Below are 27015 nucleotides of genomic sequence, written 5' to 3' on the forward strand. Positions count from 1 at the left end.
TGACGACTTGGATCACCGGAGACCGCCATGCATCAGTCCCTGGAGTTCTCTGTCTCTCGTCCGGATGCGGTCGACGTGTTGTACCCACTGTGCCCACGCGCTGCCTCAGTTCTTTCTGTCTTGTTGTCTCGCTGAACCCTTCGAACTAGCTCAATGAATATGTGTTGCCCAGTGGCTCGGGGGTGAAGACCGATGCAGACACACACACACACACACACACACACGCACAGATGTGCGCACTCCTTCATGGGTGTTCCTCTCCACTCAACTTTCGCCATGGGTAGAGGAGAAGCGGCGCGCATCAGATAGCGATTGTGTTGAGAACAGGGACGCAAGGGGTGGGAAGAATACAAGGAGACGGTGTCAGCTGCGGCGACTGCGGCGCCCCACGCTTGCATACGACCAGGTCCCCCTCCTCCTCCCCATACACACACACACACACACACACAGGCACAGCAGTCTCTCTGACCATCTTTTCTTACTTCTCTCTGCTGCCGATTTTTATGTGCTTTTTTTTTCTAGCATTTGTTTTGGGCGCTGATGGACTGTCTTTTCCCCCTTCCCTCTCCTCTACTCCTAGCGTCCAAATAAACTCGCTCCTACTCGCTCGGCAGTAACTAGCGGGCCTCTATCATGCCCACCGCGGCGCCGCTCGCCCCTCCCCCATGCGCCTCTGCAAGTGCGGGCGCAACTGCAGCGACTCGTGACACTTGTGCGACGTCCAATCTGCTGCCTCGAGGTCCACCTCTCCAAGAGAGCCTCTCTGCCGACGCTGCCGCTTACCGTCTGCACTACGTGTTTGTGGATGAGCACCTCATTGCTAAGGCCAATACGCTGGATCAGTGCAGCTATTTCGGGTTCTACCTTCTGTTTTTGGTCGGATTCTGCCTCTACTTCCTCTACGACGTGGATGTATCCGGGTGCTCGCAGCTGAGGCACAGCCTCCTCGACACACTCACGCAAACACCCTATTCCCCACTGAAGTCAGTCTCGTATTTTGCCGATGTGTCCAACGCGCGGGGATTCGGTGAGTACGTGGTGGACGTGGTGGCGCCTCTCACAGCGAACGTCTTTTACCCCACCGGGTCCAGCATCATTCTGGGGGCGATGCGCTTGCGCACTCAACGTAGCGGTGGCAGCGTTGGTCATGAGGGCGACAACGCCATGGTCGGGCTCATGCACCTCTACCACTCGATCGACTGCGCCGATGACTGTTTATCCGCTGCGGTAGAGGATACGGGTGTTGCCGGGACCCTCTACAGCCGCGAGCGGAACTGGCACTACTATAGCTGCTATTCCCTCAGTGGTAGTCACTGGCTGCGTCTCTACGGTTACCTCCAGTCCTACCACTGTGGCGGTTTCCTGTTCGACGTGCCAATGTGGCTTAACAGAACGACAGAAAACACGAGCATGAGCGAAGACAACCCACACCGCTCTGGTGTCCACGGGGAGAGAAATTGCAACGATGGTGGTGACAAGATCGGTGTACTGACCGTTGCAGCGCGTTGTGGCAGCTCTCTTTCTTGTGCCGCATCATCGAGCATGTCGAGCGGCGCATGTAGTGCTGCTCCCTCCCTCGGTACCGCCGAACAGGCTTTTCCATTTGCGGATGGCACGCTCCCCTACGAGCGTATCTCCCTGCAAGTCGTACAGGAGTCTTATCTGCGGCCCATTCTCTGGGGGATGTCTGCACCGTTCCTCGACGACGATGCCACACGTGTCGCCGTGGTGGAGCTGTTGTTCTACAACCCTCCGCTGCAGCGCTTCGCAGCGGTGAAGCTGGTTGGGGAGGTGACTCTGGGGGGCTCCTGGAAGACGACCGGCCGCTTCGCCACAGCGCGCGTATGGACGCGCGACGACGTGGGAAAAACCGCCTACGACGCTGTTGTCATGGCGCTAGGGCTGGTGTGGATCTGCGTATTTGTCCGGGACGTAGGGCAGTTCGTGGTTGCGCGGATGAAGGCGCAGCGCTTCGCTTGTTATACCGATAGTTATGAGGTGTCAAGCTCTGGCGCAACCTGCACACCGCGGCTAGCCGCGGTGTGGGGCTTATTGGAGTTCTTCAGCCGATCCTGGAACTTGATGACGCTTGTTATCTTGTGTCTGCTGGTGGTCACGAGTGGGTGTCGCGTTGCTGCGGTGGTGCACAGCGTCCGGGGGGTGCCTACGCTGGACAGCATGATCCGCCGGGCGAGCTATCCCATGGAGGTGGAGTACCTTTTGATGATGGACCGGCTGCAGCTCTACTTGAACGCTAGCGTAACAATTCTTATTTTTTACAGGGCGCTCTACTACGTCTCTCTCGAGTCGCGGGCTGCTCTTGTGATGCGGGTGCTTTCCCATGCACGATCTGCGCTGATCGGCTGTCTTTTCACCGCCCTGTTTCTATCGACTGTGTTGGCGATGACCCTTGGTGCGCTGTATGGCAACACTGTATGGGCATTTCACAATATCGATGCCTCGTTGAACACCCTTCTGCGCGTGCTAGCGCGTCAGCAGAGCATGAGTGCACTGGCCAGCGGCACGCTCGACTCCCTTGGGCTTGCCTTCGCCCTCTTCGCGTTCGTGTTCGTCTGTGGATTAGTCCTCATAAACCTCTCTCTGGGAATCGTTGCCCACGCCTTTGCAGAGGTCCGCAAGGCGGAGCCAGTCTCGGATAGGCGGGCGTACCAGACACGATGGGTGCTGCAGCGTACATGGAAGTGTATGCGAAACCCGCGCGAGTGGCCAATATTGGTCCTGCGATGGTGGGCGGGCCGTGGTGACGCGGCGTTGCTTCGGCACGCCGCACAGTCTTTGCGGTCCTACCGGGCTGCACGATTCCCGGTGCTGGACCATATCACGGATGAGCTTGGGCAGCTGCTCAGCGAAGCTGAGTTTAACGAAGCGATGTCTCTACCTATGGACCTCCCTTTTTTTCCCGACAGGCTCACTGCTCAGGGCAGCCCACGACGATCGTCGAGTGGAGGAAGTGCTGTAGCGCATGCCGGCGGTAACGGACTTCTCACCGCCGCGTCTTCTCTCTCTGAGAAGGAACGCGAGGAGCTGAGGGTGTCTTGGAGACAGCGCTGGAGATTCTACAGTCCCGCGGACCTGTGGCGGGATATTGTGGAAGACTGGTTGGCCTCCACTACCTCGGAGGCCTCTCGGGCATACCAAGAGGAGCATACGTGGTTGCGTAGCGGGGTCCAGGCCGCCGTGAGAGACCGTCTGGCCCTCCTTAACGAGTTCCCGCAGCGGCTCGCGGTGCTCGAGCGGAAGCTCGAATCTTTGGAGAGCCACTCGCTCGAGAATAGGCCCTCAAACGACACCTCTGTTGCTGTAGAAAAGGCGTCACCGAAAGAAGACGCCGCGCCGTCTTTCTGACGGCGAGGTGCCGACTTTTTTTTCTTCGTATCTTGGTGCGTTTCTGTCATTGTGTGCGTGTGTGTGTGTCGCGCGTGTGCGTGTTCGACCACGCGACGCGTAACGTGAATATCTCTTCTTTTCTTCCTCTTTTCTTTCATTGCTCTCATCAACTGCTCCCCCTCCCCCCCCCTCTCATCTCCCCATTCTCCAAATAATAAAAAAGTTGTCCTCTTTTTTTCTCATTTTTCGGATTCGCAAGAGACAAATGAAGGAAAGATCCAACGACGGTATACCAGCAGATGCTGCTCAAACTGCTGTTCTACCCCACCTTCTCTTCACGGGCGTCAAGTATCACGTCTCCATTGCCCCCCATAGTTGGCGTGCAACCTTTTCAGGCATTCACACACGATGATGGTGTGCCGTTTTTTTTCTCTGCACGATGCTTGCCTCTGCTTTGCTCTTCGAGGGAAGGCACCGTATGCCGTCGATTCCTGTTCTTTCCTGTCTCGCTTACTTCTCCTCCCCCTTTCCGTTCCACTGTCCCTTCGCACGTCTTGTATTGCCCGTACCCACTTCACACCACCACCGTCTTTATCGGAGATGACCCGCGGTCCCTGTCCCTTTCACTAAGCACACACACGCGCCATCACAAATAAAAATCGGACTTTCTCGAAGTTCATTGCGCGCCTACCCCCTTTCCCTCTTGCATAATCCGTGTGCCGATTCAAGCTGTCTTGTTGCACACGTAGCGACTACCCGCTGTTATTTGCCCTTTTACACTGTTGTACCCATTCTCTTCTTTTTCCCCCTACTCCTCCCCACGTGCGTGCGTGCGTGCGTCTTTTGACAGTACGCGTGAGGGATATACGCCAAGGAAGGAGGTGACTGGTGTTGTCCGCTTTCAAAGTCTGTTGTATTGTTACCGATATATATATATATATATATCTACATATCTTTTTGTAACACACTTGTCACCAGTCCTCAGAGGGTGAAAAAAAACGTACGATCCCCTTCCCCCCCTTTTTTTTCTTCCTTCCACACCATTGACCACCCGCTTCACCACCTCCGGATTTCAGTGTGGCTTTACACACTCACCCACACACAACCACCTCGGTACGGACCCGCTCTCTCCCCCCCCCCCATTTTTGTTCCCCCTGCTTTTGTCAGTTGCTCCGAAGCATTTTGCTTGTCAAGTATCTCTTGTTCTGACGGACACCCACACCCTGACCCCCCCCCCCCCCACCACCACCACCTAGGGAATCCTGCCACGTTTTCTCTTGGCGGTCCTCTTCCCTCTAGCACTGGACGCTTGCAGTGCACAGGCCATGTCGATTAGACTGGGTCGTACCATCAGCAGCCCCGCTTTTCTTCTTTTCCAGATTATCCATGGCGTGAGTTTGTTTCTGGTCATGATTGGCGTAGCGCGAGTTTTGCTCGGGGTGGCGGAGCTGGCGATTTGCTCTGACGTTGTAGATGGAAGGCCACAACCAATGGATACTCACGCACCGGGCCTGGAGATGACCAACCTACCGAGTCGTGTCTCCACAACTGGGGGGGTGCAACAGCACTACCGATCGTCTGTACTTAGTGAGGTCTCACACATTCCCGAGGGTGAACTCCATGTTCCCGTAAGCAACAATTTATTGTCCATGAAGCCGACGGATTCGTTGGCGTTGGATCCACTCGCAGCGTCGCTGTTTTTTTTTACGAAGCTCCGGTACTGCTTTTACGTGCCGCTTGACTCTTTGTTTATCGATGCCATTGACGAGCATGCTAGGTCAACAGCTGCGGTGGAAAAGTCACTGGACCCCGTCTCTAGGCTTCGCAAGGAGGGTAACCAGGCTGAGCGAATAGAAGGGGGTGGTCCCCTACTTGGCGAGAAGACCTCTGGCCGCCTACCGCAGTACAATGGCTGTAAAACGCGCTTTGTCCTACAGCACTTCTTCGCGGGTCTTCTTTGTGCGTACCCTCTCGCAACACTGCTGCAACGCCGCAAGCTTGTGCTCGACTTCGTGGGTACCATCTATTTGGCGTATTGGGTACTGGCGGGTATTGTGCTGCGCCGTTTTTTCTGGGGTGGGCTAGTTTGGTGGGCATCGTGCGCGCTGGGCATGGTGGTCATGTACAGTGCAACGTACCTGTTCTGCCGACGAAAAGAGTTGCAGGAGGTTCGCTTTACTGGCAGTAGGGCGGTGAGCCTCGGCCCAGGCGTACCGCCAGCCATGACGACATGGGTGAGGGATAACCACACCGGGAATGACATGATCCGCGAAGAGATACAAGTCGCTGTGCGAGAAATACAGCGGCAGAGCAGCGGTGGTAGTGCTGACGTTTATGGGTTCAGTAACCTTCAGGAGCCAAGTGGTCGCGTCCGGGTCCCTGCGCCCGCCCAAAGCACCAGAAGGGTCAAGGGCGTTGCAGTCAACGTAAGTCGATCTTCAGAAGACATAGTAGAGAAGCACAAGACAGTGTAGGTTTTTTGTTTTGGTTATGTGATTCGCTTTTACGCACGCGAATGAAAAGAGGGATGCGTACTGCTATTGGCCGGTGCCCCATTCGATTATCCCCACATCTGCGATGCTTCAGCAGTACAGTTGGGAGAGGGTAGGAAGAGGGGGGTGAGTGCTTCTTTGCGTTTGAGTGCCTATTTTTTTTTTTGGAGTTTCGACGGACTCGCCAGTTTTCCTTCTTTAGTGGTGAGCTGAACAGATCGAGATTATGTTGCTCTATTTTTATGCCATTTCCTGTTTTGCTTCTAATATTGTCCCCCCCCCCTCTCTCCATCCCTCCTCCTTCCATCTGTGTGGCCTGTTGATCTCTTGGGCGGCCGTGTGTGTGTGGAGGGGAGGGGGGAGGGGCACGTGCGCCTCTGCTCACCAGGATTGGGCTGTGTAGTGCATACCTGAAGAGGCAACTTTCAAAGAGAAGGCCTTCCCCCCCCTTCCCGTGGATTCTAATTGTTCTTTTCGCCGAAGGTGGTTTGTCATCCCGTGGTGTCGCGATGTGGGGGTGGTAAGCCATAGTGCGAAGTCGTCAATTCTTGAGTTCCACGCATGCGTCTGCTATTACGGTTCTACGCGCTTTTGGGTACAAATACTCGCTCACTCTTTTGAAGCATCTCTTTATACGCCAAGTATCCATGGGGGGGGGGAAGACCCTCGGTTGGGGGGATAGAGCTTCCAGTGAATGCCTCTTTGCCGGTATGCCTTTCGCATTCCGATACGCTTCTTCCACTTCCCCTTTTTTTTTAATTCTCGTGGATCGCAACGCCCCCCCCTCCCCTCCACACACACACACACACACACACACACCCACGGATTTGTCTAGTGTACATTTATACATAACACATTAGGCGAATATTGAAAACAAGAAACTTGTGCTCCCTGTTTCTCTGTGTGCGCTTTGGTCTTGACGATGTCCCCCTCCGCTCACCATGCCTGCATTCACTCCAGCAGCCTCGGTGTTGGGAGACATCGAATCTCATCGCATAACCCACTGGCGGGTGCGGTGCTTCTTGTGCTGCTGCTGCTGCTGCTCCAGTTGACCACATATGTGACCCCTGCAAACGCCATTTATGTCCCTGGTGCATCCGAAGTCTCGTACCAAAAAGGTGAAACCGTGAAAATTATGGTAAATGCCTTGCGGTCCTCGTCTGAGATGTTCCCCATTGACTATGCAAAAATGCCCTTTTGCCAACCAGCGAAGCCGGAGCGGAAGGAGGAATCGTTTGGCGAGATCATCTGGGGTGACCGCGTGCTGGATTCCCTGTATACCGTAAAAATGATGGAGGATGTGATGTGTATGCCTCTCCCCCACTGCGACTTCGCCCAGAAGACTGAGGAGATTCGCGACAGGCACTCGAAAAACATCACGAAAATGATCAATCAGCGGTATCGAGTCTACATGAGCATTGACAACTTGCCTGCCTTCTCCACCGAAGTGGAGGAGGAAGAGATAAAGGACTGCCCTAGAAAACTGAGAAAATACCTCGCCATGAGCGCACGGGGGTTTCCGCTAGGCCTCCCAGCGAGGTGTAGAAAAGATGCGGAGACGGCGCTAAATAATCACATTGAGTTTACGATTCAGTATAATCGTGACAGCCTCACAGACATCGCGACAGAGGAGGCCCAGAGGAAGTATATCGTGGTCTTCGTGGGCGTCAAGGCCAAAAGTATCGCTTGGACCGGGACCGAACAATGCATCAAGAGGATGACCGACCTACCCGGGGCACAGGAAGTCGAACGCAAACTCCTCATGAGCGACGTTGTGAACAAAGCGGCGACCGTGTACTGGACGTACAGTGTCAGGTGGGAGGAAAACCCAAATGTTCGATGGGCGACGCGGTGGGACTTTTACCTCACCACCACTGCCGCATCCCAACCCGGCGCCCACGTCATGTTCATCATTTTCTCATTCATTATGGTGCTGGTCATTGGCTCTGCCGTGTTGGGTTTGTTGCTACGTACGTTGCACAAGGACTTCAACCGTTACAATTCTGAAGACCCTGAAGACATGTGCGAGGAGGTGGGGTGGAAACTTCTGCACGCCGACGTGTTTCGCCCGCCGTTTAACGCAAACTGGCTTGCAATCCTCGTCGCCAACGGTGTGCAAGTTCTAATCACGGTTGGTGTAGTGCTGATCGTCGCCCTTATGGGCTTTCTCTCCCCTTCTCGCCGCGGCGCACTCCTTAAAACGCTTCTACTGACCGCCGCCTTCACATCGAGTGCTAGTGGCTACGTGTGCGGGCTGCTGCTGCAGTACCTCAACTGTCGCGCCTGGAGGCACGTTTTCACCTGCAGTCTCACGCTGCCAGGTGCGATTCTGATCATGTACGTTTTTATTCTCATTATCAACAAAGCGCACGGTGCTACTACGGCCATTCCGCTGACGACGCTGTTGCAGATTCTGGCTCTCTGCGTGACTGTGAGCCTGCCACTGACGGTACTGGGTGGCTCGATCGCCTTTTGCCAGCAGCCCATCGTGAACCCGACGCGAGTCGGCCGCCTCGCTCGCGAGATCCCCGCACAAAAATGGAGTCACCGGCCCTGGTTCATGTACTCCTTCTGGCCATGTGTGCCGCTTGTCGTGACCTACATTGAGCTGCACTACATTATGCAGGATTTATGGGAGGGGCGAATCTACTACTCCTTTGGCTTCCTTACCCTGACGGCATGCATTTGGGTTCTGCTCTGCGCTCTCACCACCATCTCGACCTTGTACTACACCTTGTGCTATGAGAACCATCGCTGGTGGTGGACCGCGTACTTCGTACCTGGTGGCGCCGGTGTGCACATATTCTGCATGTCGGTGATTTTCTTCACAACCTATCTTTCTGTAAGCAGCTTCTCCTCTGCAGTCATTTTCTTTGCATACATGGGGATGGTCTCGTACCTGTACGGACTCGCCGCCGGTGCTGTCGGGGTGACCGTATCCATTGCGTTTGTGCGCATGATCTACAGCAGCATCAAGATTGACTAGAGAGGATAGCCACTCCTCCTCACTTTTTTGGAGAAGAAAAAAAGGAGAAGAAATGGAGACGACGTCAGGATGCAATGTTTTTGTGTTCTCTTTAATTTGCCGGGTTGCGCTCATCAGCCGCTTCTTTTGTCGCGCGCGTGCTTTTTGTTCCCCCACAGAATTTTTTTTTTGAGCCTCCCTTCCCTGGTGTCACACTCATACAACCCTTGTTGGCTCCATTTGTGTTCTTGCTGTTATTCTATCTGTTGGCAGGACTACTGTATTTCTTTTGTGTGTACGGATGTGTATGCATATATGCATATATATATATATATATAGGAACATGAATTTACCTCTCCCCTTTCCCCCCCTTGATGTTGAAAAGGAGCGGTGATGAGGATAAAACTGCGAACCTGCAAGCTTCTATCCCCACACCCGGCCTCCCCCCCTCACCTCCCACAAAATATATTCCCTTTGTGTGTGTGTGTAGGTTTTTCGAGAGTTTTTTTTCGCGTCAACCTATCTTTGAACCAATGCCGCGGTGTTGTGCACAACACTTCACGTGTCTGTGTGCGATTTACCCCCTCGAACTGCCTCAGCGCCTTCCCCATCACTCGCCATGCTTCTCCATCTTTGAGTGGACGCCTTCTAATATCCGTTTTATTTGCCTTTTTTTTTTTTTGCACACACACACGCACGCTCACCATTCCAACATATACTCACTCACTTCGTCGACGTCATCTCATCTTCGCTCTCCCTTCACCCCTCAGGATGAGTGTATCTATATGTGAGTGTGCGTCCCAGATCGCTTCCGCCCCCTCCCCCCCTCCCCCTTAAGCATCTTCCTCCAACAAACTCAGCGTGTATCAAAGATCGCGTTGGGGTCAACGACGGCTCGTTGCGCGCGCACACCGACACACGCTATGTCTTTGGATAATCTCGCTTGTTTGTGTCTCTGTTTCTCACGACCTTTTTTTTTTGAATACCACCATCATTATCTGACGAGGAGTGTCTCGATCGCATCCACAAGCACACAATTGTTTTTTTTGCACAGGTAATAACCATCAGTGACTCTCACCTTCCCCTTTGCTTTGCTTTGTTTTGTTTTGCCCCCGCCCCCCCCCCCTCCCCCTCCCCTCTCCTCTGCTCGTGGGATTACCTCACCCTGTGTGTGTGTGTGTGTGCCCGCCGTCGTTGTTTTGCTTATCAGCGTTGGTACCCATGTAGCATCACTCGGTTTGTCGCTCGTCTCGTCCCCCCTCCCCCTTCCTCCCTTCCCTACACTCTTACACACTTAAATATGCATCTCTCTATATATCCATATATATAATTTACACACCCTCACGCACGTACGATTCACACATACACTGTGCCGTGTACAGGGGACTGTGAACGACCAACAAGGGAAACCACGCGAAGAAGCCCTTGATCTGCCTTTTTTTTGCCCCCCCCCCCACCCACGCACACACCCTTCCCTCACCCTCTTTGTTCTGCTTTTATGTTGGTGTGTCGTATTCCTTCCTCCCCCTTTCTCGTTTGTTGCTCTTTTGCATGTCTCTCGTCTTGGCGCGTGGGTTCTTCCTTACGCGAGTCTCTCTTCCGTTTCTTTGCACTTTTGTCATGTCAGCGGTTCCTCAGCTTCGCACCGCATCGTCTCTTCCTGAAACAAAAGGACTACCCCTCCTCCCCCCTGCTCCCCCCACACACTTGCGGGGCCTTGTCTAGAAATTATTTTGTATCATCTTTTCATTTTGCTCGCGCACCCCCCACCACAACATACACATACACACGCATCTCAAGGCGCCACTACAGCTGTCCGAGTTAGCTGCACGGCTCCGTCACCCATCGGTAATAACCCACGCGGTTTATACCTACGTGTATACGACAGGGAAAAGGGGAGGAGGAGGGGGTGAACAAACAGGGCGGGCATGTAGACCAGGCAGAGACAGTCCTCCCTCCCTCCTCCCTCCCTCCTCCCTCCTCCCTCCCCTCCGCCCCCCCCTCCCAAAGACACCTTTTCTTCTTTTTATCGCCCTTGTTTGTTGGAGGAAGGGTGCTTGTCTTTACCCATTCTCGGAAGGGGGAGGACTTCCCCCCCCCCCAAACCCGGATACTGGTCTCCTGTCCTTTATTGTCGCGTTTTTTCGTCGCTCCCCACCCCGCAGGTGAATGACGGCTCCGCAGCTGCACCGAACAAAGCAGTCGGGGTCCACGGGAGAGACACCCGTATTGAAAGGCGATCCTTGGCTAGAGGCTACTCACGAGGACTCAGCATCTCTGGCGCAACGGTCAGTCGTCTCCATCGTGTTGGCAAAGACGCCACACCGAACAGAGTTGGCGCGTCCCCACGCATCGCCTATCACCCCGCGCTCTGGCAGGGGTCGAGACGCTAGCTGCCAAAGCAATGCTCTAGGAACAGCAAGGGTCTCCAAGAGTCCAAGGGTCTACTCGGGTTGCAGCACGCCACGCAGCTCCCTGTTAGCTCCGGAACGCGAAAAAGAGGCTGCTGCTCGAGTCATGTTTGACTATCCACTAACCCGAGTTCAAACTTTAGAGCTCTACCGATCCTCTTGTTCATCGACAGGCGGCCGCGCAGCCTCACTAGGTTGTGCTTCTGCCTGCGTCAAAGAAGGTGGAGGGCGTTTTCACGGTTCCCACGCCACGCGCCGCTGTGTTCGGTCATCGCAATCCACATTTGTTCGGGCCCACCCCCTCCACACAGATCCGAGTGCCGATGCTCGCTTATACCCGTGTCGGAGCAGCGATGCGATGATCGCTGAGCCGCAAGGTTCTGCGATATCTGACAGCACCTCCTCCCATGACGCCTCGTCCTCGTACGCAACTTCTCCAGTATTGCACCGCAACGGCTCTTGGTCCGTCGGGGCGGCCAGCCTCCACCCAAGTTGTCTAACCGGTGTCACAGCGTCCACCGCCCCTACTAGTGAAAATTACAGGGATGTGACGTGCGGCGTTTCAACACTCCAGACGTCAACTAGCGCCACCTCTATTGGCGCTGCGACTCATCGCGGCCCCGAAGGGTCGGCAGCCCTAGACAGGCCGTGGCTAACGACAACGCCCGCTCGCAGCATCCTTAAACGGGGGGGACGCATGAAAATGACCACGAGTGTGGCCGCGAGCAGCGTTTCCTCTACCCATCCCTCGATTTCACTCTGTGAGACCCTCACACAACTTGGCGATCTGGAGACTGGCCTCGTCGGCGCACCCGCCGATTTGTTGTCCAGCTCAGAAAACATCAGCGCCAGCCCACTCGCAAGACTCTCACGGCACGTGACGTTCGACGAGGCTGCAGTCGAGTACGGGGACGACTCTGCGGAGGACATTGAGGAGAGTGACAATCAATCGGGCCTTCCCTCAGGGTGCGGGAAGCGGGGGAGTGCGATGCTGTCACCCTGTGCCAGGAACGGCTTGAGAAGACGTCTACTGTCTACAGGCACGACGGGTTCCATGAGTAAAACGGGCGCAGATAACTGGGGTGCCAATTCGGAGTGGTTCAACAAGGAGTTTGGTGCTCATCTAAGGCCCCTCACGGCAGCAGCGATCGAGCCGGCGACGATGTCGTCAGGGGCGCTCATGTCGCCACGCGGCACCCCGCGTGAATACGGAGTGGCAGGGCACAAGCGAGACAACTATGCCACTCTCAAGTGTAACGTCCTCAGCACTCCTGTTTTCTTAGCCCGCTCTCGCACTCCGCAGGGCACACGCGCCGTCATGAATCCGCACTTTGCCAGCATCCTTTCCGTTGCCGCTGCCTCAGTGAGCGGCTGTCGCGTGACTGTTAGCGACGCCAGCGATCTCATTAGTGGCAACGGCTGTGACTCGGCCCCAGTGCTGGTGCACCAGCCTTCTTCCCTTACATCAACGTATTCCAGCAACGAATGCGTCGTCGCGTCGTCGTGTCAAACGGGTGTTCATGCCCCGCCTCCGCCGCCATCCATTGGTGATTTACGGCGCCGCTCCTCAGCAGTGCCATCATGTTTGTCGACATCTGCAGTGATGTCAAGCTATAGGGGCCCGGGTGGGCCCTGTCACGGTGGTAGTAGCCCGCGACCTTCGTCTCCTAGCGTACCCCTCTCGCAGATCGAAGCTGCCCTAGCAGGGGGCGTGCAAGGTGTGCTGTCAACAAAACAGAGGGCTTTACTGGTCCCACCTTTGGCCCAGGCACCGGCAGCCGACCAAAGCTGCGGCGAATCCTCCACTGTCGGTACGATTAGGCCGCCTCTGTGGGAGGCTCGCTCTCCCCGAGCCGCAAAGCTGACGACGGAGAGGCAGTTCCGGGCCGATGGCGCGGCCTCCGTGTCTGGGGCTGCGAACTGGGCAAACACCAAAGCGGCGTCCCGAATTATCTCATCTGCGGCGCCGAGGAGGGCCCTCAGCAACGAAGTAGACTGCGTACTCAACGGCAACGCCAGCCTCACCTCTGGCTCGGTCGGGGGTCGTGTGGTGCGGGCGCGGGGTGAAACGCGCGGAAATGTTTCCCCGGCCAAAGGGCGGCGGCACCTTCTCAAGGTCGGCTCACCTTCACCACCCTCCGTGACCACCCGTCGTTGCTCACGCATCAGTCAGACTGTAACCGTGCCCGAAGCAGGCGCAACCGACACGCGTGTGCCAACGGGAGCTTTCAGTGGTCAGCCTTCAAGGTGTAGTACTAAGGCGTCGCGAACTGTGAGCGCGGCAACTTGCAGCCTGTGCGGCGCCCATGGGGGCATCACTGTCCCGAGCGCCGACGCTACTCACGGAGTGGTCGTGCCTCCCCTGGCCACCCCCACTGTGCCGGTTCTGTCAGGGTGTGGAGGAGTTGTCTCCCAGGAATCGTGGAAGAATGCTACTGCCACAAACCCTTCGCTTGGGCTAGTCGACGCAACCGAGGAATTGAGCACATACACATCAGTCGCGCAGAGCCTTCGGGTTAATTTGTCTGTGTCCCAACCATCACACCACCAACTAGCTGACTGTGATGATGACGAGGGCGAGGACGACGACGAGTCGGAGCCGCACATACAGATACCTATACCCGCTCCGACGATCTCTGGCAGGGGCAAGTTGAACTGAAGAGGGCCGCGATGACGCAGTGGCAATATGGGGTTAGGAAGCACAGCCGCGAAAACAATGACGGCAAGAATGTCTGCAGGCATATCCGTTCCAGACGATACTGACAGGGACCACCCCCGATGTTGACTGTGATGTGGGCGTGGTGGACGTGGCTTGTGCGTGCACGTGTGCTCTGCACTGCGATTGACATGATGCGCCACGCCTTTTGGATCGCATGGGTGCATGACCGAAGAGCGAAAACACGCAAACAAACGCAAAAAAATAGACCGCTCCAAGGAAAAGTGTGACGAATTTCTGAGCGAAGAAACAACCCAAAGGAAAAGAGGAATGGTATGTTCGTTACAGAGTGCAATGCAGATCTATGCGTGATCATCTTCACCCTTCCCGAGTCCCCCCCCCCCCTCCGCACTCTTCTTATTGGGGGGAGGGAGGGGGTGTGTGAGTGGGTGGGGTATGCAGCAGATTATGGGGGGGGAGAATACCAATCCCATGTATGTAAAAAAAGGAGAAGTCCATGTGCCTGTGTGTGTGTATCTGGGTTCTTTATCAACTGTTTTTCCCTCTGCTGTTTGCCTGCTCTCTCTCTTTTTTTTGTCTGTGTGGGAGCGAAAACCCTCGCTGCCTTCTCTCATACTCTCCCTGCTGGGTTATCCACAATACGGCATTCACATCACCCCAGTTCTCCACACTTTTCCGGTTAAAGTGAGAAAGACGTGGAGAGCGTTGCTTACCGACCGACCGACCGGACCCCCCCCTCCTCCTCCATTTCCGTGTGTGTGTGTGTGTGAGTGAGTTTTATCATCATGAATGGTAAAAAGGATCCACTCGCCACCGGCAAGGGCGGCACGCTCCGTATTCGCAAGGCTCTCTTGGACTCGGTATGCGATTACAATGAAGCGTGCTTACATTCAGGAGCGGCGGCGGGAACGGAAGCCGCGGAGCCATCCGCGACATCGACGCAGCGCATCGATAGGTTTCCTGATGCACTGCCGCGGATGGTTGCCCAACTTAACCTGAATCTTACGAACCCGGCCTGGGCAATGGAGGAGTGTGTGCGCCTCTGCCCTGCTGCAGAGGTGTGGTGCGGGACTGCATTGCCAAAGGAGGTGTGGGCACCGCCCGGCACTGCCGAGTGTCCCTTTGGTACAGAGCCTGTAGACTTTCATGCACATCGGTGAGGAACCCAACGCAGGTGGGTGTGGCGTTCCCTGGTGATGCACCCCCTTTCCCGACGAGCCATATATTGTGCTTCGGCGCACATGGTCACGACTCAGCCGTCGTGACGCTGGGAGCAACGGCAAAGAGAGCCCCCCGCCCCCCCCCCCTCCCCCCCCAAAAAAAGCTCCGTGCGCTTGCGGGAAAAAGTGGGGGAGGAAAACACACCCCTATACACCATCAAGCGGAAATCATAGCTTGTGCTTTTTTCCCTGGCATCATGTGCCCCTGGTGGACGTTGCTTCGGTCATACCTCCCTCCTCCTCACACAGAAGTGCGTTTTCTGTTTATGCTGGTAGGTGTCTGGGGGAGACGAGGGGAATGGAGGTGAGAGATGAGCCTACTGCCCACACACCCCAAGAGCGATACGCTATATCCCCTCCCCTCCCTCCTCTGTAATACATATACCAACCTCTCTTGCTTTTTTCTTGCTGTTGCTCAAACACACACACACACACACACACACTTTTTCTTTTCCTTCACCAACGCGGGTGAACTATCATTACCGCCACCATAACCACAGCAGTAGTAACCACCACCACCACCACCACCACTACTACTACGGGTGGCATAGGCACGAACACGGGGAAAACGCTCGCGTACACATGAAGTTTACGGTGACTTGCCTCGTTTCCTCTGCCAACTCGTCCCTCTTGGCAGAGAGCGAGGCTGTTACAAAGGAAATCACTGTGGCCAACCCAAAGGCAAATGTGCAAAACTTGCGTGCGACAGTGGCCATTCAGTTCCGGCTCAACGTTTTGGCCTTTGCGTTTCGTTTCGATCATCACGAGGGCGCGGCTGACGGGGACTCAGCGACGCCGTGTCTACCCCCTTCCGCCTCCACTACCGTAGACCTCGGCGACGAGAAGAAGTTACTCACAGAATGTGGGTTGCGAGAGGGCGATCACTTGACGGTGGTGCCGAAAAGCTACATCTCTTCGAGCGTGGGCGGTGAGGCCGTTGTTACTTCGAGTGGAGCTGTGCCGTTGGAGAGCTCCGTAGCGAAACGGGTACGCCTCGAGCCGACCGATCCGCTGGAAGGTTCCACCTCCTCTGCGGACGAAGAGGTCGACGAGGAGAGCGCGCTCGACGAGGATACTGAAGACGACGACGACGACAAGGGTCGAAATGACTTGTTCGATGCATTGCGGGAGGTTGTTCCTGATTTGACGGTGCTGCGGCAGGAGTTTCTATCTAACCCACAGGCTCTGATGGAGCGAATACAGCGTAACCACCCCTCTCTCTTCCAGGTAATCGCGCAAAACCAGGAGACCTTTGTCACACTCATGAACAACGAGCAACTCACCAGGGCTGCACAGGGAATGCTGCACGGTGGCACCATGGATGGCGACGAAGACGAGGAAGAGGAGGGTTCCCTCGAGTGGTCCATGGGCGAGGAGGAGGAGGACGAGGAAATGGATGAGGAGACGGCTGACCAGATGAACACGCTGCTTCAGGGCTACATGGCCTCAGTGTCCAGGGCCGGTGACGGCGGGGATTTCGACGCTGCCGACCTCGCCGAGCTGGAGGCCAGTGGGATGCAGGTGGAGGAGTACGATGGCGATAGGGAAAATGCCAGCGGCGGTGCAAGCGCTGGCAAGGCGAAGAGGCTGGTGGACAAGGACCTCATTCTTTCCCGAGTTCCTTCTGAGGAGGATGAAGAAAAGATTCAGGCGCTTACCGAGCTGGGGTTCACTTACGAGCAGTGTAAGCTTGCTTTCTACCGGTGCCATCGTAGCATCGACCGTGCGTCGAACATGCTCTTTGAGGCCCCACCAGAGGTCTAGTGGGAAAGGACTTTGGTCTGGTAGTAATGGGTAGTTACCAGTGGCGCCCTCCTCCCCCCCCCCCCACGCGTGTCTCTCACACATATGGATATGTAATGACGCACTTCCAGACAGGCACGTCCACCGTTCTCGCTGAGTGCTGCATCGCAGGTACATTGACGCGTGCAAAGGCCCAAGTCAGTGACGATCCGAAGCGCATCCTTCGAGGGACAGAAGGGCAACACAGCCGGACTCGAGGCGCGCTTTGATGAGTAGTCCTCTTTGGTGCTCTCTGTCACGCGCATCTTTCCGATTGGTGTGCGTGACGATCGACTCTACTGATTGCCTCATTCTTCTAATTCCCTTTCACTTTTTTTTCATTGGGAGGGTGTCTTTCTCTTCTCTAGTTGCTCCCCTCCCTCCCTCTCCCCTCCCTCCCTCTCTCCCCCCGTGCATTAGGGTTATGAGGCCCTGTCTACAGCAATTCCAGTATAAGCCTCTCTCTGTGTGTGTGTGTCACTCGGTGTTCTGTTGAAGAAACGAAGAGGGGGGAGGGGAAGCCGAGATGGGAGCCGAAGCTGTGAGAATTAATTGAGTGGCGTAGATCACTTTACTAAAACGAGGACTGTGTGCTGCCCCCTTTTTTGTGTGTGGTATACGTAAGCGCGTATACCTCCGAACATCTCCCTCTGCCTGTGCTTTGGCTTTAGCTGTGTGTGTGTGTGGGGGGGGGGTGGAGGGTATTTAAAAAAAAAGTGGTGTGGTGGTGGTGACCATGCGAGGCTAAGCTCATTGTTTTTTTTTTTCGAAAAGCCACTTCGATCCAAGCTTCGCGTGGGTGGGACTTTTGTTGCGCTGTGTAGCAGGGCAACAACTCCGCTGAGCCGCCTCACAGGGTTGTTGTTCTCCCTCTTGATTCCAAGTGGAGAAGGGTCATGTCTTCTACACGCGCATGATCTTGTGCTCAGTTGCGGGGAGAGAGAGAGAGGGCGAGGGGGCCTAGGGCGAAAGTCGTGTACACGCGATTTACTACACTGAAGTGATATGAGGTAGGGCCCCTTCTTTTTCTGTTCTCGCGGAGCGTGAGGCACCCTCTCTAGTCTGCCTCAGCTGTCTCTCCCTCCCTCCCCCCCTCCTCCTCACCATTAGCCGCCTCTTCACCTCTCTGTCACCCCCGCCAAGCTACGTAGCGGTCATAGCAGCATGGAGCGACGCACAAAAACCCTTTCGTTTCGTATTCTGAGAAGAGCTGTGCACTGTTACACGTGGAGTGGAAAAAGGGGGGAGGGGAGGGGGGCATTCGCAAACTCAGTCCGCTTTCCTATCCCCCGCCGTATCGCGAGTCCATATCGTTGTCCTAGATACGTTGACCTATCGCTCCCCTTTCTTTCTGCACCACAACCTCTCTTCGTTGTTGATTCCTGTCTCTCTTCTCTTTTCTCGTTTTTTTTTCTCACTCCCTCCACTCTTTTGCATCAATTTCTTGGAGACGACACACACACACTCACTTACACCTTCACAAACACACACGCTGTCACATCCCCGCGTTGGTCAGCAACCCCTGCATTCGTCGAGGTCATGGAAAACGCACCCGGTACTGCGCGTTGCGCCGCAGAGATGCACGTCAGTCGGGGAAGACAGCGACTTCTTTATCCGTCTGCCTGCGCGCTAAATCCCTCCTGCACCGTCGCTCTCCTGTCGACAGTAGCGGGTGTCAGGGCGTATGAGTTGATCACGGCGTCCGAGCAGCGTGAAGGGGCGGTGGTTCGGCCACTGCATCCCGACCCTCCCCCCATCGTTGCGGCATCCCCGGAGCACCACCACCCCCGTTCCCCTGGTACCACTGACGCTGCGGCCCCGCCCCCTGCCCTGTGGCGCACGCCTGTATTCACAGCAACGCTGGCTGGCGACAGTAGTCTTGTCGCTGTCGTTTTTAGGACTCCTCCGCTCGTGTTTGTGCCGTCGACCATAACGGTGACCGAGAAAGGCGAAGTGAATAGCCACCAAAGTGGAGCCACGCCACTGACAGGCTGCAGGAGCAGCGGTGACTGTGCCGCACCGGCGAATGTCTCCGCGTCATCAGACGATGACGACGAGGAGCAGGACGATTTGCTTGCGCCAGCAGCTAACTCAGCTGATGCCCCGGCCCTCGAAGCCGCCGATGCCGAGTGCCGGCGCTACGTGTACTTGTTCGACGCTACGACTGGCACATGCTTAACCGCACTGCACTTCTGCGGGTCGCCAGTTCTGACGCTTCGGGCAAACTTGTCCGTTCTTCTGGTGGCGGCTGTGGACCTTTTCCATCTCGTTGACATCCGCACGCTGCGGTATATTCGACAGCAGAGCATGTTCAAGCCCTTGAACCGTCGCGGTGTGCTGGATCTTTCGGCTTCCGTACCGTCGCAGATGACCAGCGGTGGCACGACATACGCCGTCGCCTTCCCTCAATCTGCGCGCGGGTACTCTGGGGATGTGACCGTCCTGACGCTGCATTCTCCACCACCTAAATCGGGCCGGCAAACGCGAACAGGAGAGTGGGGCGCGCAGGCCCCTGGGGCACCGACGTCAGCCGAGGATGCCAGTACCTCTTGTGATACCAATCCAGCGACGGCGGCCAACCCGACTAGCACCAGTACATGTGCGGCTGCTACACCGCCCATGCAACAGCGCACCATCCCGGCGCACCATCACTCGGTGGCGCATTTGCGTTTTCGTCCAGACGGCCGTCTGCTGGCTACCACCTCGGAGCGTGGCACGACAGTGAAGCTCTTTGACAGCGCCACTGGTGCGTTACTTGTAGAGCTCCAGCGGGGCCACCGTCCCGCCGCGGTTCTCTCGCTCGCTGTACAGCAAGACGCACACCGCATCGCTGCACTTAGCGCCAACGGTACTCTGCATGTGTTCGATTGTGCCGCTGCCGTGCAATCATGGGAGGTGTCGAGGGACGCAAGCGTTTCTTCGCCTGTTTCGGGTCGCGGCGCGTGGTCGCCAAGGACTGTTGGCGGAGCCGCGGCCTCAAGCAAAGTGCGGGCCGACTCAAAGCACAAGGTAATCTTAATGTCTCGCCCAACCCCCAGCGCCAGCGCCGTCCCGCCAAAGTCCACGCCCCGGAGACTAGGTAGCGCCTTGACATCAACTGCAGCTGTCGCATCTCGAGCAAACTGTGCGGCCTCTCATGCAGAGGGCAACAATTTCGTGCCCGCTGCGGGGGCAGCCGTCAACGATGGTTGGCTGAGCTGTGAGAGCGGCTTTGCCGCCGACGGGCAAACCGTCTGGGTAGTGCAAATGCAGTCCACCGAGGCACAACTCCAACGCGCCGTGTCGACGGAGCCCTCAGCGTCTTCGTTGCCACCACCACGGTTATCGGTAGGGAGCCTGAAGTGCTTTCCATTGCCCCCACCCAACCGCGGTCGCTCCGGTGGTGCCGTTTCGCCCTCCGAGATGGGGAGCGAGGGATGCCACCACGTCCTTGTGTAGCCAAGTACATCTATACCTATATGCACGTCATTCATCAGAGCAGCCTCGTCGTGAACCGGGTCCCCCTACTTCGTTCTACCTCCCTCTGCGTCTCCACTCTCACCTTCAACGTTCTTGTACTGCTCTATTTCTTTGTTTGTTTTTGTTCCCGTGACACCCCCTTCAACCCCCTCCTCCATTATGTATGTTGAATCTCTCCCTTCAAATCTGGGGAGAGGAAGGGAGGAAAAGGGGGAGCGAGTCGGCAGCGCACTGCGTCAAAGACGCTCCTTTACCGCAGGCTCGCTTCACCTTTGGTTCACCGCCTCTCGCGAGACGCGCACGCGTGCGCGCGGTGACAGGGAGGTGAGAAGAGAGCCCCCCCCCTCCCCCCCCCCCCTGTGCAGACACTCGCCTTCCGTTCCGGCGGCATGACGTCCCCCCCCTTCTTGGTTGTTAGTTGTTGTTGGCTCAAGAGGCCGCGGTAGTGGGCGTAGCAATGGCACCGCGCCAAGCAACATGCGTGTCTGTGCCCCTTGCTAGGACTCGCATAGATCGTCAGCGAACCTGTTGTGGTCATCATTCCCATCACCAACTATGCGTCGCTGCACCCGATATCTGACCCTAGCTTCATGCACCTCACTCCTTCGTTACTTTATGTGTGCCTCCTTCCTGACGTTGCCTGGCTACTATGCTAGACAACTCTTTGTGCCTCGACCCCCCCCCCCCCACCCTTAAGCCTACCACCTAAAAAGACCACCGCAAACGCGACAAACACTACCAACCCCCACTCACGCTGAGGCCTCCAGCACTACGATCGCCGGCCCCTCCCCTCCCCCACCCCCTCCCCCACCCTCTATAGTCTTTAAAGCCGGGCATCTTTCATATTAATATTTGGTTTCTCTTTTTCTCTTCATTTCCCCTATTGAAGATACTCTCCTGCGTTGCCATGTCCTACCCGTCGACGTTCCGCGAGTGGTTGGCGAAGATTATAAGCTTCGACACCACGAGCCGCAACTCGAACTTGCCGATGGTGGAGTACATCCGTGACTACCTCCAAAGCGTCGGTGTCGCGTCAACGTTTCTGTACAGCCCCGCAAAGACGCATGCAAACCTCTGGGCGACGCTGCCTGGTGAGAATGGTGTGATGCAGGGCGGCATCGTGCTGTCGGGCCACACAGACGTGGTGCCGGTGGATGGGCAGCAGTGGGACAGCGACCCCTTCACAATGGTGGAGAAGGATGGGAAGCTCTTTGGCCGCGGAGCCTGCGACATGAAGGGTTTCCTGGCCGTTGTGCTGGCGCTGACGCCACGGTTTCTGGCGATGAAGCGTTCAAAGCCGGTGCACTATGCCTTCTCGTTTGACGAAGAGGTGGGCTGTACCGGTGTGCCGTACCTTATTACCTACTTGAAGGACAAGGGCTTCAAGGCGGATGCGTGTCTGGTGGGTGAGCCGACTGACATGAGGGTGTACATCGGCTCAAAGGGTATGTCGCAGTGGGACGTCACGGTGCGCGGCAAAGCAATCCATTCGTCGATGGCGCTGATGAACACGAGCTGCAATGCGATTGAGTACGCTGCGCAGATTGTCACGAAGGTGCGAGAGATCGCGTTGGACCTGCGCAAAAACGGGCGCAAAGCTCCTGGGTTCGACTGCCCGTTTCCTTGTATCACCACCGGGCTGATCCAAGGCGGCAATGCAATAAATACTGTGCCTGCGCAATGCGATTTCGTGTTTACGGTGCGCACGACAGAAAACGAGACACCGGAGGAAATCGAGCGGAGCGTGCGTGCGTACATCAACGATCGAGTTTTGCCTCTAATGCGTGAGGAGTACCCCGAGGCTGACGTGACGGTGACGCGTTCCTGTACTATGCCGGCGTTCAACGGCAAAGAGGATGCTGCTGTGACACAGAGGGCTTTGAAGCTCAGGAAGGAGAGGATGACGTACAGGACGGGCGGTGGCACGGAGAGTGGCTACTTCGACGGTGTCCTGGGCATACCGACAGTGATTGTGGGTCCTGGTCCTAGTGCGATGGCGCATCTGGCGAACGAATACGTCTTGGTGGATGACATGGAGAAGAGCACGGCGTTCACGATGGACATGGTTCGTCTGTACACAGATCCAAACTGCTGTGGCTCAGGCAATCTGTAGACTGGTGGTCCGTGTCAGTTCACAAGGCGATTTCAACCGTATGGGGTGCGCCACTCTTGTCCTTTGTCTGGACACGACCCTGTTTCCGCCCCGCCCGCCCTCCCTCCCCCACTGAATAGGCGCACATACGCAGACAATATAATGGTCAGATTAGCACGAGCGAGCACGCCCTACACGCCGCATCTGTCGACCAGGCTGATCGCTATCCTTTTGATCGGCAGTGTGTTTTTCTGTGCTTGTTTTTGATGCTGTGACGTGTATCTGTAAAAACGAAAGTGCGCATAGCGCCCTGCCCTGCCCTGGCCATCAACCCCGATGGCGCATGTCTTTTTTTTTTGCTTTGACTCTGGTGGTCTACCACTCTCAGTGCTTGTTACTGCTTTCCTACTCCTACTGCCAATCATTGTAGAATCGCTTTTCCCCCGTTCTTGCTTTCCCGTCCCTGTCTCGTCGTCGAAACGCGTATGTCTCATGACATTCCGTTCGCGAGAAGTGAATGCGCAACATTCACAGCTGTGCACGTCGCACCTGTCTATGCCGCTTTGTAGTTTGAGGATCGGCGCATATATCGATTTATCTAAACCCTTCACTCATTTTCACCATTGCTTTTATCGTCTCTCATTTTTGAAATTATATGCTTTCATGTGGCTTGCGTCTGCTACTAGTTCACCGGAGTGTCGGTGGCTCAGTGGTGGGAAGGGGCGGAGGGCATATGTATGTGTGTGGACGGTTTGCAGCGCCCCTTTTAATTGCAATACTCCCCCTCCCCTCCGCCCTATTATTCCACGAGGCACGCCATTGGAGTTGCTCTTCCTCTATTATAGAAATATGCTAGTCCACCCCCTCTACTCCTGTTTTGCCACACTACCGTCTTGCACTCATCTATGCTCTCAAACACACGGTCCTTGACCTCCTCTGTTGTTTGCATATCGTCTTGAAAAGAGACCGATGACCATGTGTGGGAGGGGGCAAAAGAAAAAAAAAGAAGAGCATGTTTTCGGGAGATGGCCACGGGCCAGATTTCACGTGCCGCTGTGTGTAAAGAAAGACGCCTGAGGAAAGAATCTGTGCTGCCACGCCAACGGTTACACACACACGCGCGCGCGTAGACAGGCGCGCGAGTGGGCTCAGAGAGGTTTCCCTTGCTGGAGTTCACAGAAGTACTCCACTCGATGTTTACTCTTCCCCCTCCTCTCCTCTCCTTTCCCCTTCCCCTCCCCCCCCCCTCCGAGGAAACTCTTACGTCAAGGTAGTTCGACAGGGCAGTCGTTCACTCTCACGCTGGCATCCACAGAAAGCACTCAAGTCGTGTCTGCGGTCACGTGCATTTGTTGCCGCATTTCTGGGTTTGTTGTGCTCTTGTCCAGCGTGCGTTTCACCCTCTCTCCATTCTCGTGCTGTCATCCCTTCACTACGCGTGCTGCAGTGGACCTCGTCTGCCCCCCCCCCCCTCTCCCCTCATTCAGTCCGCTTCGCATAGGTTTATCATACAGGTGACACCTCCCACTTCACACTCACCCACGCTTATACACACACACATACACACACGCCCGGCTCAGTCAAGTCCGTGTCACTCTCGCCGAAGTACCCTAGAACGGTACACCGACGGTGGTAAGCGCTGTTGCACTTGAATCACTGAAACCGAGGACACCTCAGTCGCGAGCCTCAAAGCAGCGGCTCATGTGTTTTTTTTTTCGGGACCGGGGAAAGGGATCCAGCGGTGATCGAAGTGGTTTTTTGCTGTGATATTCTAGTTGACTGTCCACGGGAGGGGGGGGGGGCGGGGGGATCTCCCCTTGCAACGCATTGCAAGTCTTTTTTGTTACGCTTTTCATATTGGAATATCTGGTAGTGATCACGGACAGAGCTTGGTCGCCAACAGGTGTAGCGAATGGTGTAGAGTCCAGCCAAATGCCACGAGGATCACCTTCCACGGAGAGCGGCACGGTTTTTGGCCAGGATAGCGACCAGCGCCTCCATGATGGCAGTCTGCTCTCGAGGAACTTCATTACACCTATTGCTGCGGGCAGTGCTGCCGGCGATAACCCCAGCGTTTGCGTGACGCCAGCGGCAGTTTTGTTGTCCTCCCCAGCCGCTCTGGGGAGTCAATGCAGTCAAACCGAGAAGGTTGTAGCCGACACTATCGAATCGTTTTTGTACCAGTCTTCCTCCGTGTCACCTCCATCCCGTGTGGAGTACATGGAACCTCTTCCCCCATTAGCTAGCTCCTCTCCTCCCCCAAGTTGTTCGGCGAAGTCGTCGCTAGAGGCGTCGGTGTCTGCTTTGTTGCCAGACTGCCTCTTCTCTTCATGGAAATCGACACAGACCGCAAAGTCGGTGGATGAGGGCTCTGCGTCGACATCGCTCGCCTCTTCTGCCAGCGCCCTCAAGTCATCAGAGCGCCGGAGCGTGACAGTAATGCTGGATGAGCACCTACTGGCAAGTGCGTCCGCGTTACGCACGACCCCCTTGGCATGTAAATCTGCTGATGTGTGGCCATCGCCCACCATGACTGAGGATCGTACTTGTGAGGCCGTCGGTCAACGTCCTTCAACGCAGCCTGCCAGTTACACACACGACTGTGATTCCCCAAACCACGCTGTCGACGAAGAAATGAGGTTGATTGGTAGCTTTGACGACAGCGGTGGTGTCGTCTGTGCAATCGTTCCAACGGAGACGGCGCCGGTCGACGCTGTACGGGGCGCACTTCCCACTCTGGAGGCGGGGATTTTGTGGTCGGGTTCGAAGGAGTCCGTTGGAGCCAAGTGCATCTCAGGGCTTGCCAATGTGTCCGCCCAAGAAGTGAGTACTACTGCGGCCAGGGGTGCTTGTGGGTCGTACAGAAGCAGCAGCAACGGTGCCGCACTCGAGAAGACGTCATCAAAATCCCCCCAGTCGAGCAGCGGAAATGCAGGGCAGCCAACGCCGTACCCGGTGACTTCAGTGAGCAGCCTGCATGACTGGTCATCCGTGCCACGACTCGGCTTCCCGCCCCCGACGGATCCGTGTGGGGTTCACGCTGAGCTCCTTTCGCGACGTGTCCGTGATGAGCAGGAGCACAAACGAGAGAGGAGGTGGCACCGCCTCTGCCGCGGTGTTTCACTGCTCGCAAGTGCGTCTCCAGAGGCGATTGTGCAGCTGCGCGCCGTAGCGCGGGAGTGCGGAATTCCGCACCACCTGCGCGGCGTCATGTGGCTCACACTGACAGGCATGGCGCTCAAGGTAGACGAAAACGAGTACTTCTGTGCCGAGCTACTGCGGCGCAACGGATACGTCACGGGTCCGAATGCGGTCGCTATTGCTGCGGATGTTCAGCGAACCTTCCCCTGTCACCCTTATTTCTCCGACAAGGATGTGGGCATATACAAACTCACTAACGTCCTGCACGCATTGTGCTGGCGCAATCCGCTGCTCAGTTACTGCCAATCCTTCAATTATCTGGCTGCGTTCCTCCTCCTCGTCCTGGACGACGAAGAGCGTGTGTTTTGGTTACTCACGCACATCTTTGAGGATCTGCTGCCCAACGACTTTTACGGAGAGACTTTGCTTGGTGCCAACGTTGAGCAGACTGTGCTGGAGCACCTTGTGGAGAAGAAGCTGCCTCGCATCGCCGCAAAGTTCCGAGAGGCTGGCCTGCAAGTCAAGACGCTGGTGGCGAACTGGAACATGTCTTTGTTCGTGAATGTGTTCCCCATCGAAACAACACTGCATGTCTGGGACTACTTCTTTTGCCGCACGCCGACTCCCGGTGAGCGCACCCCGGCACACCTTGAAGTCACACTCGCCACGCTGAAGTATCTCGACGACGCGGGTGTCCTCAAGAGCGGCGATGATGCCGGCGAGCTTTTGGCATCCCTACGCGAGCACACAGCTTGTCTCTTCGACGCTGCAACGCTCCTTCGCCTAGCCCAGTCGCTGGCCATCACACCGGCACAGCTGCATCATCTACGCCGGCAGTGCAAGCCGGCAGTGGTGGTGCAGATGAAAGCACGAGAGCAGGCTCGTGCTGAACAGCGGGAGTTCCGTGTGGCGCAGGAGCTCTGTGTATCGCGTCAAAAACGCGCAGGCCACTACTGAGTCTTCATGAGTTATTTCTTTGCGCTTTTCAGGGTGCGTATTTTTCGTTCCCTGGTGATGTGCCGTCTCTCCTGAAACAACGTCAGTGTATGCTGCTCTGCCCCACGTCCATTTTCTGTTTCGGATGAGGGGGGCGGGCTCTACAGGGAAGAGCCTTAGTATCGTCCAAACCCTATTTCCTTTTGACTTTGCCGTTGCTGCACCCCGTTTTTAGGCCCCCCCCCCTCTCCGTGTTCCCCCTCTTTCCCCCCCTTTTTTTTTCCACCCTCCAGTACGCAAATCTACTACTGGCGCCCCCCGCCCCTTCTCCACAGCTTCTCGACGGCCCCCCACCCATCCGCATGCTGTGCACATGCAAACAAGACCCGAGAGCGTCTCTGCACGACAGATTCGACACATGCATTCATCTGAATATGGGGGGGGGGGGTGAACACACGCATATGTATGTGCATGCGCACCTAAAAAACGAAG

The 27015-nt window shown here is 56.1% G+C and overlaps 8 protein-coding genes across 8 annotated transcripts; all 8 read left to right on the forward strand.

Moving 5' to 3' along the window:
* Positions 1–633: 633 nt before the first annotated feature.
* JKF63_00506 (uncharacterized protein) lies at positions 634–3723 on the forward strand (the record flags this gene model as incomplete). Its single annotated transcript, XM_067896557.1, has 1 exon — positions 634–3723. One exon carries the CDS (start codon positions 634–636, stop codon positions 3364–3366), a length of 2733 nt encoding a protein of 910 aa, XP_067752714.1. The 3' UTR covers positions 3367–3723.
* A 950-nt stretch (positions 3724–4673) lies between these two features.
* JKF63_00507 (uncharacterized protein) lies at positions 4674–5822 on the forward strand (the record flags this gene model as incomplete). The annotated part of the gene is made up of 1 exon (XM_067896558.1): positions 4674–5822. One exon carries the CDS (start codon positions 4674–4676, stop codon positions 5820–5822), a length of 1149 nt encoding a protein of 382 aa, XP_067752715.1.
* Positions 5823–6762: 940 nt separating this feature from the next.
* Positions 6763–8826, forward strand: JKF63_00508 (uncharacterized protein; the record flags this gene model as incomplete). Its single annotated transcript, XM_067896559.1, has 1 exon — positions 6763–8826. One exon carries the CDS (start codon positions 6763–6765, stop codon positions 8824–8826), a length of 2064 nt encoding a protein of 687 aa, XP_067752716.1.
* A 5852-nt stretch (positions 8827–14678) lies between these two features.
* On the forward strand, positions 14679–15053 carry JKF63_00509 (uncharacterized protein; the record flags this gene model as incomplete). Its single annotated transcript, XM_067896560.1, has 1 exon — positions 14679–15053. One exon carries the CDS (start codon positions 14679–14681, stop codon positions 15051–15053), a length of 375 nt encoding a protein of 124 aa, XP_067752717.1.
* Positions 15054–15695: 642 nt separating this feature from the next.
* Positions 15696–16877, forward strand: JKF63_00510 (uncharacterized protein; the record flags this gene model as incomplete). Its single annotated transcript, XM_067896561.1, has 1 exon — positions 15696–16877. One exon carries the CDS (start codon positions 15696–15698, stop codon positions 16875–16877), a length of 1182 nt encoding a protein of 393 aa, XP_067752718.1.
* A 1557-nt stretch (positions 16878–18434) lies between these two features.
* JKF63_00511 (uncharacterized protein) lies at positions 18435–20333 on the forward strand (the record flags this gene model as incomplete). The annotated part of the gene is made up of 1 exon (XM_067896562.1): positions 18435–20333. The coding sequence occupies one exon, from the start codon at positions 18435–18437 to the stop codon at positions 20331–20333; it is 1899 nt and encodes a 632-aa protein (XP_067752719.1).
* Positions 20334–21261: 928 nt separating this feature from the next.
* JKF63_00512 (uncharacterized protein) lies at positions 21262–22467 on the forward strand (the record flags this gene model as incomplete). The annotated part of the gene is made up of 1 exon (XM_067896563.1): positions 21262–22467. One exon carries the CDS (start codon positions 21262–21264, stop codon positions 22465–22467), a length of 1206 nt encoding a protein of 401 aa, XP_067752720.1.
* Positions 22468–24378: 1911 nt separating this feature from the next.
* JKF63_00513 (uncharacterized protein) lies at positions 24379–26544 on the forward strand (the record flags this gene model as incomplete). Its single annotated transcript, XM_067896564.1, has 1 exon — positions 24379–26544. One exon carries the CDS (start codon positions 24379–24381, stop codon positions 26542–26544), a length of 2166 nt encoding a protein of 721 aa, XP_067752721.1.
* Between the last annotated feature and the right edge of the window lie 471 nt (positions 26545–27015).

This window comes from Porcisia hertigi, chromosome 36 (genome assembly GCF_017918235.1).
Source record: "Porcisia hertigi strain C119 chromosome 36, whole genome shotgun sequence".
Classification (NCBI taxonomy): domain Eukaryota; phylum Euglenozoa; class Kinetoplastea; order Trypanosomatida; family Trypanosomatidae; genus Porcisia; species Porcisia hertigi.